Genomic DNA, 14,276 nt, shown 5'->3' with positions numbered 1-14,276 from the left:
GACTAAATTGTTGAATTCATTTTCACTAAACAAAAATGGAACAAACTTGTCCTTATAATGATCTTTCATTTCTCATATTTCTCAAAAAGGGGATCCAAACAATTCGACAGATGCCTATTGTACAAAATGTATCTACAAATCTACGTCTGTCTTCTACAGTACAAATTTATAGCTTATTCAATCGTGAAGTTATTTCTTGGAAGAAATCTTCACTGCAGGGAATTGTAAGACCACCCATTGGATGATCATATCCAAACTCTTCCTCAGCTTGACTCAACAAGTCCTGGAACGAAGGTTGGGTCAAGTATGATATTGGAATCACAAACCGCTTCATTTTTTCTCCAACATAGACTGCAAGATAGCCCTTTGGCACCTCCACAGCTTTTGAAGATGCTTGATTTGCAGATGCCCTTCTAATACCAGGTAGACGAAAACCCATTGTTGTTTTGTGTTTTCAGGGACTTCAGTAGAAAATGGTCTAAAAGACACTTGTTGAAAGTTTGAGCTTGTGAATTTAGAATGCTTCAGAAAGTAAAGGGTAGGTGTTGGTTCTAGCATGCTTTCAACCATGAATATATAGATAAAAGAATGGGTAAGTAGGATACTTGAATTATTGGTGAAGGAAGGTTATGAGATAGTAGTCATGGGACCAACTGAGAGACAAGGTCATATGGCAATGTCTTGACAGGACTCTCCCATGAATCATAGTAACATGTTATGACATATAATACAAGCCAACCTTCTGCATCAATTACCCCATTACAGGATGATATTGACACTTATTTGGAGTGGAGGGGACCGCAAACTTCATGTATGAAAGTTCACATGGTGTTGTTTTAAATTTAACGTACACAAAAAAGTGTGGTTCCTAGTAACTCAAGATCATGTATTCAATATCAGTTCTGTTCTTGCCTCCAATTCCAATTGAGACCTCTCATGGTTTACAAGTTGCTTACTTAGACTCTATATCAGTTGGTAGATAGAACATATATCAATGGCGTTGTCATTTATTTAAAGAAACACGTGAGATGTCTACAGCTTGTCGATCCTTGAAATAGCTACAGCACAATGAATGAACTAGCATTAGGTTTCACCTGTAATTCTGTTGGCCAATATCTCTGAGACAATACCATGTGATCCCTTGTCTCTCGGTCGACTACATCATAGCTCCTCCAAAAATCATTCATTGTGCTATTGGATTGCTTAGGCCATTGGCAGCTATATATAAAACAGCTTTCCAGTATTCAAACAACACAAGTCATTCAGTCCTCAAACACCAGATTTCAGATATTCCTTTCTTACAATATTTCTTTGGCATCAGTTTGTCGTGTGGAGCAATCAACAATGGGTTTCCGCATAGCAGGTATTATTAGATGGACATCATTTTCGACAACCCAAGCAGTCTCCAAGGGTGTTGAGGTACCTAGAGGCTATCTTGCAGTCTATGTTGGAAACAAATTGAAGCGGTTTGGGATTCCTGTATCATACTTGAACCAACCTTCATTTCAAGAATTACTGAGTCGGACAGAAGAAGAATTTGGGTATGATCATCCAACAGGTGGTCTCACAATTCCATGTCAGGAGGATGAGTTCCTAAACGTTACCTCTTGCTTGAATGATTTGTAAAACAAGCAATTGGAGACAGATAGATCAGATGAGGCATATTTGTACAGAAGGGACTTTCTTTTATGCAAAGATTTCAGTTTTGTTATCTTGTATACTTGAAACATGTTGCTTGAATTAAAGTTGTGTTTGATCACTTTTAGCTTTAGCCAAATCACAATGAACTCCAATATATATACAACAGTATCATTATCAAATTTCAGTCCTAAGGATATTAGCTTTTAATAGCTATTATTTGCACTTATTTTATTAGAAATATTGAAAATTTAAGATTGACTAGAAATAAAACTAATTTAAAATATATAACTAATACAAATTTATTTTATAAATCGAATGTATGAAATTAAGTTAGACTAAAAGTTTGTTTCAAAATCTAAAGTGTATTTTACTATTACTATGCAACAATCATTCAAAAGGTTATTGACTTATTTTGAATTGAATAATTCCAAATATATTTTATATTTTTTTAATTATGCATTTCGAAACAATATTTATCCTCTGTATTCATTGTACGAAATGATATTTTTGTTTATCACATACAGTGTTGTGCAGGAAAAATCATGTAAGCTGCTTGCACCACCTTCATAATAATTATTAGCCGCACCCTATAGTATAAAAAAAGACTAAAAATATTTTTCTTTATTATATCCTTACACTAACAGAAAAAGACTAAAATAATAATATTACTGTATCAGAGTACTTCCATAATCGTAGTAGAGAAAAGGAAAGAAGAGAATGCAGAAAAAAAAGTTTATTCAGGAAAGTTATTTCTAGAACTATTTCATATGTTTAGGAAAATTTATTCTGAAAAAATTATTTCACAAAACTTGTTCTGAAAGATTTTGTATACATTCTGGAAAGCTTATTCTGAAAATCTTATTATAAAAAGTTTGTTTCAAAATAATTTTCATACACTCTACAAATATATTTCATAAATCTCGTTTCAAAAATCATATTTTGAAAATTTCAGAAAACTTTCTCTACAAAATTTCAGAAATATTTAATTCAGAAATTACTTTAGGAAAGATAAAATGGTTATTTTAAAAAATTGAGAGATGTAAGAATAAATTCTGGGGGTGCAGGAAGCAAAAGTGGAAATTGTAATCCCTGAATCGATCTAGATATGAAAAAAAATTATGCCCACGATGGTATTGGGTTGGGCTCCGTAGGTGGTTCTACTGACTCAGAAACGACGTCGTAAAAGCCACGAATAGTGCTTCACAATTTTGGCAGAGGAGCATACGAACCCTAAAACTAGATGCTTAGATTGAGCTTCTACTTTTGAGACGAGGTCGTTGATTGATATGACCATCAGCTCATCTTCGAAAAAGCACGGTCAAGATCTGCCAGAATTAAGTGGTCCTACCCCCAAATCCCAGCGAACCAAAATGGGCAAATCTGATGACAACGATAAGAAGGTAACCTTGTTTCGATTCGAATTCGGATAAAACCAGCAACCTCGTTTTCCAAATCGCCAAAATAGCGATTTCCCACAAATCCTGCGCCTTTGGGACTGCGTAAAGATAACACCTTGTTTCCGTCATTGATTCAAATTCGAAACTTTGATTTGCAGCTATTATATAGCACACTACAAGGATCTTAAAGTCAATGTTCAGAACAGCAAATGTGATTTTAGAATATCATATGATACAAAGTCAAAACAAATTCCTCTGTATGTTTTACTAAATAGGTTCTTTGTATTGATCATTCTAAAAGTATAACCATTTATGGGTTTTGTGTAGAACCTGGGTAAGAAACTCAAAGATGTGGAAATAAGCGTTCCAATAGTGTATGGAAACATAGCATTTTGGCTTGGGAAAAAGGCTAGCGAGTAAGTATCCTACATTGCCTCTACCTGATATAATGTTTTGCTTGAAGTCACTAAAATGGATTTTAAAGCTGAGAAAGTCGCCATGTTTATGTTATGTAAGGTATCAGTCGCATAAATGGACAGTATATGTTCGTGGAGCAACCAATGAGGATCTTGGGGCGATAATAAAACGTGTTGTTTTTCAGTTGCACTCTAGTTTCAATAATCCCACCCGTGTTGTGGAGTCACCGCCTTTTGAACTCTCAGAGGCAGGATGGGGGGAATTTGAAGTTGCCATCACACTTTATTTTCACAGTGATGTTTGTGACAAGCCTTTGAACTTGTGAGTTGTTGGTTACTGCTTTGAATTTAGTTTCCTGTAGCCTGCTTCCAGGAAAAAAAAATATTATTGATGCTCCGATTTCTTAGTTCAGTGTTGAGGTTCAAGTATGCTTGAAATTTTTTATGGTATGCAAAATGTCTACTATTTTCTGGCATGTTTCAACCGTCTACAACTTGCTTATGCTTCTGAAATTCTGCAAGAGTGCAGCTCTATTCCCTGCTAAGTTTAGTTAGATAGATAGAGCAATATGGCTGGAGTGCTTCATTATTATCAATGATAAGCTTGGATGACTATATAAATAACATCTATTTTGCTAACTGCAAAGTTTGGTAAGAGTGTGCTGTTATATATAGCCCAAGTGCTTGAATATTATCTAACCATATACTAGATGACAATACAACCCCCCGTTTCCTTTGTTATTAGTCATGCAGATTGAAAACTATTTTATGTGAATGTAAAAATAATTTCTGAACCTTGTATTCTATTGAAGAGTGATATATATACAGATATCATCACTTGAAGTTGTATCCAGAGGATGAAAACAGTTCCATGTCTGCAAAAAAGCCTGTTGTTGTGGAGTTTTATGATGAGATAGTTTTCCCTGATCCTTCGGAGGCCTTTTTAGCTCGTTTGCAGAGTCATCCAGCTGTGAACTTACCAAGATTACCTGCTGGGCTTACATTGCCTCCTCCTGGTATGTTGTGTAGCAATTACCCCCTGTTATCTGCAGCTCTCCTGTTTCCATGCTTGAGTTGAAAGAACTTGTAAATGCAGTACCTGTTGAGGATGCAAGTAAAAGGAGGAAAGGTGATACTAAAGATCATTCTTTAAGTCAATGGTTCACGAATTTCTCAGAAGCAGATGAGCTCTTACAGCTTGCGGCAGCTCGACAGCAGGTATGTATGACAATAATTTTATCATATTTAAAGTATGTAATATTTTTGGATGTCAAATCGATTGTCGATTGTTGATGCCTTAATGGTATATTCATGGATTAAAATGAGCCGTGACAGCAAGCATACGCTTACATGTTACAAAGTAGAAAGTTTGCATCATACTTGGTCACTTGTATATAGTAAAAAACCTTAGCAATCCAAATTATGGATACACCTGATAGTTCTGTATAGAGAAATGTTATAGCAGTAGCATCATGATTTATGATCTTGATGCAAGGTTCATGTTTGATCAAAAAAAGGAATATGTATGAGGATTTTTGTAGATGTCTTTTCCTGAAAATTTTCTGCTTTTCAGAACATGTACTTCAGATTCATCCATCAAGAGACTTAAACTAATGATCTATGCTTGGGAGTTTATTTTGTTTGTATGATGTTTACGGCCCTTTTTGTGGATTAGTTGAACTCAAAATAACTGTGCCTTTGAAGTATTAGAATAGAAAGAAGAAATGTTTTTCCTAATTTACATTGTTGTATGTACTGATATGTGGGATTCCGGGTTGTAATTAAATAATTTAATTCAAAGCCAACCGAAGGGAAGGAGGAGGGGAGAGGACAGAAGACAGATACGATGGTCTATATGCTGATTAACATTATTCTAGTTTTATTCAATCGCTATCATGTTCCATCACTCCTACTTGTTCATCATTTAACGATTTAATTAACAATCCATTATCATCAACATATGTGGGTTCTATATGTTCTAATCATTTTCTATGTGGGGCATGAATATTTAGAATGAACATCATAGAGTAATCTTATAATAATAAACATGACAGGACTAAAGTATATAATTTGAGAGCGCACTGTGTAGATGAACTTTTTTTTTTCCAAATCACTGACCTTTGTCAGTGTGTTGAATTGAAGTCTGTATTACAGTCCCTTTCCTTGTATGCACTTCATAAGCTGTTGATTAACTTGTTACTTGTATATCTATGGTAGTGAATCACAAGGGGGACCTGAGAAAGATGTGGTTGAATCTTTTTTTTCTTGTTGGTTAATTATGAGCATGTTTTAACTTTTCTTGTAGATTTTGATTGTTCAATCATCTTAAAGTAGTAAGAAAATTGTGACTAAACTCATATTGTGCTTCCAAATTCAGGTTCAAGCACATATTGCTAAACTCAGACGACAGATAAACTTGATAGATGGACAGCATCAGCAGTTTAAATCTTCTTCTGACCAGTAGATGTACAATTAGGATTTTGGTGGCTCTTTTTGTAATGACTGAAGGAGCAGAAGAATGGGATGATTGTGTGCTTCTAATCAGCTAGTTGTTTCTTCAATTGTATTGTAACTTGTTTCGTTTCTTTTTTTTTTTTGTCAACGATGTTGTAATTTTAGAGTAGTGTACCTCTGCCAATAAACAGAAGCGGCCAAATGTGTATGATTTAACCATAAAAGATTAGAAAATGTAGTATTTCTCATTTATTATAACGTATATTCAATATACCTATAAATTTAGATATATCATCTGAATAAAAAAAAATAGATATATCATGTTGACAGCAATTAAAGACAAGATCAAATAAGCAATTCAATTAAGCATTTCTTAATAAGTTTGTCAAATATATTTTTAAACTTGACTTGACAGAATCCTACTATTCGGTAATAGATTTGATGGATATCCATTAAATTTTATTTGTGATAAAGTAATTATATGTTTTAAAATTATTATCAGCAATACCCTCTTTGTGTCAGCATAATATAACCTCCCTTTTGTTTCATTAATATCTTAGTTGAAAAACAATTAATAAAAGAGAGAGACGTAATGAATTGAATCTTGTAAAAGATAACAAACATTTATTTTAATTTGAATCTCAAACAAAATCATGGAGTAGTATTATGCCTTCAATCATACTTATTGATTAATTTTTCATAATTATTGAAAGCAGAACTAATAACTAAGAATATTTGAGTTCAGAATGGGCAAATTGAACATGGGGACAAGCTCCATGATAGCCTACTGAAACCCTAGTTGTTGAAAACCCAGTTTTTTGGAAGGTATGAAAAGGTGTTGAAATAGGCACATGTTAAAGAGTGAATAGATTAGTGGTGGAGGTGTTGAGTAAGTGGGAATGAAGAAAATAGTGTAGGTTTGAGTTATAGGAGGAAAACATTATACTAAATGTTTTGAAATGGTAATGCATTGAAGTGGATATTGAGGGAAGGTAGGGTCCCTTCAAAGGCTGGCATAACATACATACATTTGAGTGGGTTTGGGTGGGTAATATGGTACGACTAGACCTTAGGGCTTGCCGTTAATGGGAAAATCCAACTTCCAGCTGTTTTATTTTGGTGGGTTTTGTAGTTCTAAGTCAGGTTCCCACATTCATGTTCTTTTGAGCAGGTACAATCACCAGACCAAAAATTACCAAGTAGGTAGTTTGCAGGTACATTGGTACAACAAAGTAATGCATGTTATTGTTAGCCAAGGAATGCCCTTTGGTACGTTCAACAGTACAGATAATAATTTAAGAAAAATAAATTCACGCCAATAATTATCATTTCATAATCTATCATGATCTTAAAACAAAGTGAACTTTTATATTTGCAAAGAAAAAGATAGAATAAAAGATAATAAAAAAATAAAAATTACATATGCTAAAAAATAATATAATATTTAAAAGATAAAAATTAATATAATATTTAACTCTAAAAAATAGTATGAAATGAAAGTTAAAAAAAAAAAAACTACCTTTGTGAATGTGAAATTATGATTATCTAATACGAGAGAAGACTTGAGAGCTGGATCTCAATTCGCACTATGCTAGTCATCGACATAGTCTTTGCTTTTGTTGTGCCAGCTGTGAACGACATTTCAATCTATTTCATGCATACGTAATAAATATTTGTTCTTATTATTATTATAAACTAGAACAAGAAAAAACACAATATATCTTAAGATGGACACAAGCTTAGGTTTTTGGATAGGATAAGAGTCTTAGAATTAGTAGAAACAAACAAGTTTTATCATGGAATTGACTTGTCACTACCATGCTTTTTCATAAATGCTTTCTTATTAAAATAAAACATATAAATGAATAAACCTAAATAAGATTAAGATAATCAAGAAAAGATTTAATGTTTTCTTCTTATTTGAATGAGCTCCTGCTTTCTTTACCTGCTAAAAGATTACATAATATATATTATCTTGCTTAAATAAGGGATCACATCTCACACTCTACAAAAGAAGCCAAACATATAAACCAGTAACATAACTTAGCTTTCTCTATAACACATCTTTCTTTAACTTGACATAAACATATTTGGTGGTCACATAAGAAGAAAGATGTGAACTTCATTTTAGTTACGTAAACGTATGGAGAGCACACAAGAAGAAAGACATGTGCTTGGTAGCACTTGTATGAACAAGGAACACTTTTTATTATACTTCTTATTTTTAGTAATGGAATTTTTACCTACATTATTTTTTAGCACTCTTTATGCTTTCTGATTATATTTATTATCATATTAGACCTCTTGGAATCTGAATTAGCCTGATAGAGTTTTCACTTGGAAAAAAATAATGTATGTTAGATGCATTTGTTACATCTAAAATTTGCATATTAGTGGAAGAATCACAATCGATAATCGTGAACACAAATAAAGATGAAGAAGATAATTTTTAAATGGTAGACTTTAATTTTAACTCAAGCATACATAATTGATATGTAAAATAAAATTTATATTTAGTTATCTCTAGTCAATATAAAATGCTTAACGCAGTTCTTATATCAAGATATATGCATTCGAATTTAAGATTAGATATTAATGAAAATCAGTAACTCGTTAGTGATAACACAATAAATATCATAAATCTTATTAAAATAGATTTAACACGATTCTGATCCTATTTTAAAAAATAAATTTTAAACCTGTCTTGAATTTATCAAACTCACTTGGAAAGTTCATCGAAAGAACGTAGAATTTCACACAACACTAAAAATGGTTGGTGTGATAGTAAAGAAGGAAAAAAAGGGTGTTGTGGGTTGAGGTTGGTTGGCCTAGAAGGTAAAAAGAAAATGAGAGATTAGGCAAAGTAGTAAAGATGGGCGTTTTCAAGTGGTTGGAATGATGTGCGAAACAGGGCCTTAGCAAGTGGATTTTGGGAAGCAAGAGTAACATGGCCTTCATGTGCCAAAGTAAAGGTTAAGTCTCCATCAACTTAAAAGAACATCCCCTTCGTTGATTTGCTCCTCTGAGCACCGCATTTTGGTGAAAATGGTGGGCCTTTCAACTCTCTCCCTAATTTTAATTCCATCTCTTTCTTCAATTCATCTCATTCACAGAACATGAAGCCTCTGTCCAAGGAATGCGACATCCGTTTATCTGGTTTCCCATCTACACCTTACCTTCCACTGTAATAATACATTTATTTTTTTATTTATACACATTTCATATGGTGGTAGAACTGCTACTATTATGGTACGTACTTCCTTACAAACAAACCGACACAACTATCCAATTTTTCATCCCTTCTTTCTCCACCTTACTTTTTCCATCACATCCATTCCCATCATTCCTCTTTCTCAAATTTCTCTATACATCCATAAAATCCCTCACTTTCCTATGGTCCAGTTTTACAAGCACATAAACAGATAAAAAGAGAACGTTTTAGTTGTATCAATTCAATTAATATATAATTAACATATATGTATCTGCGTTTGAGTTAGTTTAAGATTTAGGATTTAGAGTTTTGAATTTATGTCTTACATTAATTAATAGATAAAAAAGTTGAATATAGTATAGAAAATAAAATTGATCATAAACTTATTTTTTTTAAATTTTGAGTTAAAAAAAATCTTTTATATAAATTGAATTCATATTTCATTTATGTTGTATTTCTTCTTTAAATCTTCTTAAAATTCATAAAATGTGTGTTAGAATTTCAAATGTAAATTTACTAAGTCTCACATGGGATAAAATGAAAAAAAGTAAAGTACAATATAAATTTTTTTATATAGTTGAATTCAGATCTTATATATTCTTTTTCTCCCATGAATTTCTTCTTCGATAAATCCGATAAGGTGATGGTAATAAAGTTGTGTGGGTATTGATTTAACTATAGAACATAGTTGACCTTAAGTATGAGGAGTTATGGTTTAAGGGGTTGAATGCGTGCTTGTGGATGGATGTTATTGATGTCCTACAAATTAGCATGGGGTTTGGCATTGAGAGAGACACAAATGGCAGGACAGATCACTAAAATGCCGGACATACCGTATATGATAAGGGTCATTGAATATTATTAATAAGATGAATTTATTATTGTGGGGATGGGAAACAATGGTAATGGTAAAAAGAAGGAAGGTGGTGCAGGTTAAACCTAAATAGTGGTGCGCATTGAATATACTTTATGTCTTATTACACATATGTTATCTAGTGGTCATGGCTTAGGCAGGGCCACATGGGAAGCCCTGCATTGTTGAGACACTGATTTCTGAGTGCATTAACCATTGCGTTCAAGTTCTAGGCCAAAGCCAACCATCAACTCTGCTAACATCATATTACATGGTCCAAAGGAATCAAAATGCTACATCTCTCTATCACTGGATTGAACATGGAACTATAATGTTGGAATTCATGCCAAATTCTCACTACAAAACCTTAGTAAATTCAACCCACTTGCATGAGACCCTTCATCGTTCACAATCACAATTGCGTTTTCAGTTACTTTTGTTGTTACACACTTCAGCCTATCCTTGTATAGTCTTTCCACTATAATAAATACGAATGTCTTCAGTGAAAAGAACTAACCAACCAACCACGTTGTTGAGCATGACAACTGCACCTTCCATTGACAGCTTAGCCTGCTGGTTATGCATGATTTTTCCTAAATTAATTCGGATCTTAATTAATCAGCATAGCAGATAGGGATCAATTAGGCTACTATGGTCCAATGAATATATATATATATATATATATATATATATATATATATATATAAGGTAATAATTTTTTTTTCTTGAAATTGGAAGGTGGTGAAGCATCTTCTAGGAAAGCAAATTATTCTTACTACAACATCATTTTTTCTTTTTTTCTTTTTTCTTTATTATTATATAGCACAAATAATGACACGAAAACTTTAACATGGGTAGTCTCAAAAATGTTGAACACGGAAACACATATCTATATATTATATTATTATGAATGATTTAATTTAACAATCAATATCTATACACTCAAAATCATTTATAAACAAGATTAATCAAATATAATAATCTAACATATTGTCATCTAATACAAAAATGAATATAATCCATCTAACTAATATCAAAAAGTAGAAAGTAATCATCATATAAGATTTGTTCATTATTTTAATAATCATAATAACAAATTATGAAAAAAGTTTACAAGTTTATAACTTTTAGAAAAGCATTGTATTTGTCTCTGTTAACATTACGGTGAAGTATGTTAAAATTAGGTCGCTGACAAAAGAAAATGTCTTTCAAATTAGACATTTCACCGACGTATAATACGTGTATGACACAGGAACACTATTTGTGAGACGTGTCTGAGTTTCGTATCCTATATCTCATTTGGTTTAAACATAATGTGCTACCCTTCTTCAGTTGCACTCTTTGTGTTATGTTATTTGAAAAAGAAAATTAAGATCAAGGTTTTTATTCGTGTGATAAAAATTTATTAGGTAAATACTAGATTAAGCTATTATCCAAAAGTACCTAATCTTTGGTGGTCATGTGAATTGGATGAAATGGGCGACAAAAGGACCAGAGTGTTTAGGCTATATGTTTTGAAATGTTTCAGTAGTTTGTTGTGGCAGGTGTTGTTACACTTGAACTTGGAGGTAGAGTTATGAAACAGAATCCAAAACCTGAAAAGTATGAAAAACAGTGCAACATACACATGGATTTCTGTTGCATGAGTCACTTATCACTCCTCACTCGTCAGTATCACAAGCCGAACAACCAGAATGGCCAAACCATCACCAGGACCAGAGTGGTGTGCTAATGATTCCATAGAGATTGTGCAGGATTCCATTCAAAAATTCTTCCAAATTCCCTTCACTCACACAACATTTACACTCTAAAATAACAAATTGTGTTTACGATCGTTTCTGTTAGTGGAGTTACTAGTTAGCACAGTTAGCAGCACGAAATCAAAATCAAAGTTCTTATTTATACAATTCATGAGCTAGACTTATAAATCAAAATATAAAGGGTCTTACATATACGATGTACCAAATTCCGAGGAGTCTATATAAGCCACACGTTTTCTTAGCCAGATCTTAGTACCCTTACGGAATGAAACTATTATATGTTTCTTAAAACTGTGATACACAACTTCCTTTTTCACAGATACTAATACTTTTCTATTTTTCTTTTTATGACCGCAATTATTTATATGTTGTTGCTGATAATTAATCTTCGTTAAGAAACCTGGTTTACTGCTATTAATGGATCTCCTTTCTCAAGTTTTTTTCCTAACTAATAAACGAACATTTTGAGTGTGAATCAAATATTATCATGCAATTTAAAAGTAACCCTCATTCATGATTGTGAATTCAGGAAGGATTACAAATACGAGAAGTAATGATAAAACTTTGTGCATAAAAGAAAACTGAGATTGAAAGAAGAGAATAATGTTGTCCAAGGATTAAGTACATTCTTACAAGGTCGAGACGTACCAGTCTAATCCACCTTTCCACCAAACGAGTCCAAGCTGTACTTCTCCTCTAAGTGACTGGGATGTTTCCACCCTCTTTCTCCAATAGAGTTGAAATCTTAGTTAGATGAGTCAAGTTACATGTAGAAAAAAAGACACTCCCAAATTCAAGTCAAAAAAGACACTCTGATATTTAAGTTAGAAAAGACACTCCGACATTCAAGTTAAAAAAGATATTCGATATTTAACTCAATGAAATATGAAATACTAGATACAATAATTAGCGTAAAATTCATACATAGCAAACAGTGTCCGTTTATAATATTTCCAAGTGTTTTTACTTGAGTGCACCTAAGCTGAGTAGGTGAGACATAATCTATGTCAGTTTAGGGTAATATAATCTCTGACGTGTCTCCTAATTGCTAATTAACAATCCTTTACTTCGTTTTAGTGTGCTGACCTAGCTTACATGTATTTGCTGAGATGATATTGTCTAGTGGTGAAGACATGATTTAAGTTATGTCCTATACAGAATCAAAACAGAAAAGAAGAGAGGGAGGTTATAGAAAGTGTGTGAGCTTGATGGAAAGAGGATTTGAGGGAAATGAATAGAGGTGAATAAGAAGGTTGAAAGCAGAGAGATAGGTAAGGAAAGAATTGAAGGAGGAGTAGAGTGAAACTGGGACCATGTTGCCGTGAGGAGGACCAACATAGAATAGTATAGCCAATGGGGTTGGCTCCCACCATGTCCTTGCACAAATACACAAACCCCAAAACACCCGTGGTCTGCCCTTTAATTTGCCTCCTACCCCACACTCCCTCCACATCACCCTCTTTCCACCATCTCCATAAATACCCCCTCATCACCTTCTTATTTCTCATCATCCACCACTACATCTTCTTCACTCCCTCTTCTCTTCTCATTCATCACATCTCAACCACTCAACAACATGGCCATTAGAAAATCAAACAAGCTTCCACAACATGCAGTCTTGAAGCAGATCCTTAAGAGGTGTTCAAGCCTAGGAAAGAAAAACGGGTACGATGATGATGGCCACCCCGGTGATGTCCCAAAAGGCCATTTTGCTGTTTATGTGGGTGAAAACAGAACTAGGTACATTGTGCCAATCTCATTCCTCGCTCACCCCGAGTTCCAATCCCTCCTTCGACAAGCTGAAGAAGAGTTTGGCTTCGATCACGAGATGGGTCTCACTATTCCTTGCGAAGAAGTTGTCTTCAGGTCTCTAACATCCTCGTTGAGATGAAACAGACAAGGGACGAGGTTTATTTTACGCAATGGTTCTGACTGAAGAGGATGGCCGAGATGAAGCACCACTTTTTGCTTCTTTTTTCTCCCTTCGTCATTGCCGTTTTCATTGGCCTCCCATTCACATTCTTCTTCATTTGCTATTTCTAAATCCATCTCATTCTTTTCTTGTCTTTTTTGTGGGTTTGTCGAAACAACCTGTTATGAAGTCAACTGTGCGACTCTAACTTTGTTTCCATGAAGATTTCATGGGTAGAAAACTGTACAAATGTTTGAAGTTTTCCTCGCAGAGGTTTCTATATAAAATACCCTGTGAGAGAAGTTTTATGTCAATGAAACAACTTCATGTATGTTCTATACTCCTGCTTCTTCTTCCAAGTCACACACAAACCCTCCATTTAATTCAAATTTAACAACCAAGATCTGCAACATTGGTAGTATAAGGAAAATCTAAAACTGAAAAAGATCAAGTTGTGGTGATGGATTACGAGAAAGTTAAAAAAGAATTTAGTTTTAAACTCACAATTTAGTTTTTTCTGTTAAAAACTGTCTATTATTCAGAAAAAAAAAATTAAAGAAAGTTAATGGACAGTACCATTGTTGTACGGGTTAACACTGTACGGCTTGTCTTAACTTTTAAACAATCCAACT

The 14,276-nt window shown here is 33.4% G+C and overlaps 3 protein-coding genes across 3 annotated transcripts; 2 read left to right on the top strand and 1 right to left on the bottom strand.

Moving 5' to 3' along the window:
* On the bottom strand, positions 1–573 carry LOC108340672 (auxin-induced protein 15A). Its single transcript, XM_017578188.2, has one exon. It carries the CDS (start codon positions 437–439, stop codon positions 167–169), a length of 273 nt encoding a protein of 90 aa, XP_017433677.1. The 5' UTR covers positions 440–573; the 3' UTR covers positions 1–166.
* A 2,243-nt stretch (positions 574–2,816) lies between these two features.
* On the top strand, positions 2,817–6,160 carry LOC108340669 (transcription initiation factor TFIID subunit 14b). The gene is made up of 6 exons (XM_017578186.2): positions 2,817–3,041; positions 3,366–3,454; positions 3,555–3,776; positions 4,283–4,470; positions 4,551–4,672; positions 5,832–6,160. Exons 1-6 carry the CDS (start codon positions 2,928–2,930, stop codon positions 5,916–5,918), a joined length of 822 nt encoding a protein of 273 aa, XP_017433675.1. The 5' UTR covers positions 2,817–2,927; the 3' UTR covers positions 5,919–6,160.
* A 7,069-nt stretch (positions 6,161–13,229) lies between these two features.
* Positions 13,230–13,984, top strand: LOC108339767 (protein SMALL AUXIN UP-REGULATED RNA 12). Its single transcript, XM_017576969.2, has one exon. The coding sequence runs from the start codon at positions 13,309–13,311 to the stop codon at positions 13,621–13,623; it is 315 nt and encodes a 104-aa protein (XP_017432458.1). The 5' UTR covers positions 13,230–13,308; the 3' UTR covers positions 13,624–13,984.
* Positions 13,985–14,276: the final 292 nt, after the last annotated feature.

This window comes from Vigna angularis, chromosome 5 (genome assembly GCF_016808095.1).
Source record: "Vigna angularis cultivar LongXiaoDou No.4 chromosome 5, ASM1680809v1, whole genome shotgun sequence".
In the NCBI taxonomy this organism is placed as follows: domain Eukaryota; kingdom Viridiplantae; phylum Streptophyta; class Magnoliopsida; order Fabales; family Fabaceae; genus Vigna; species Vigna angularis.
This window is presented reverse-complemented; position numbering and strand designations above follow the sequence as displayed.

Excerpts from the sequence above, each read along its gene's own strand:
- LOC108340672 (XM_017578188.2), bottom strand. The coding sequence starts at position 439 with ATGGGTTTTCGTCTACCTGGTATTAGAAGGGCATCTGCAAATCAAGCA.
- LOC108340669 (XM_017578186.2), top strand. The coding sequence starts at position 2,928 with ATGACCATCAGCTCATCTTCGAAAAAGCACGGTCAAGATCTGCCAGAA. Across the intron at positions 3,777-4,282 it reads TGTGACAAGCCTTTGAACTT|ATATCATCACTTGAAGTTGT; the intron begins GTGAGTTGTTGG and ends ATATATATACAG. Across the intron at positions 4,471-4,550 it reads GCTTACATTGCCTCCTCCTG|TACCTGTTGAGGATGCAAGT; the intron begins GTATGTTGTGTA and ends TTGTAAATGCAG.
- LOC108339767 (XM_017576969.2), top strand. The coding sequence starts at position 13,309 with ATGGCCATTAGAAAATCAAACAAGCTTCCACAACATGCAGTCTTGAAG.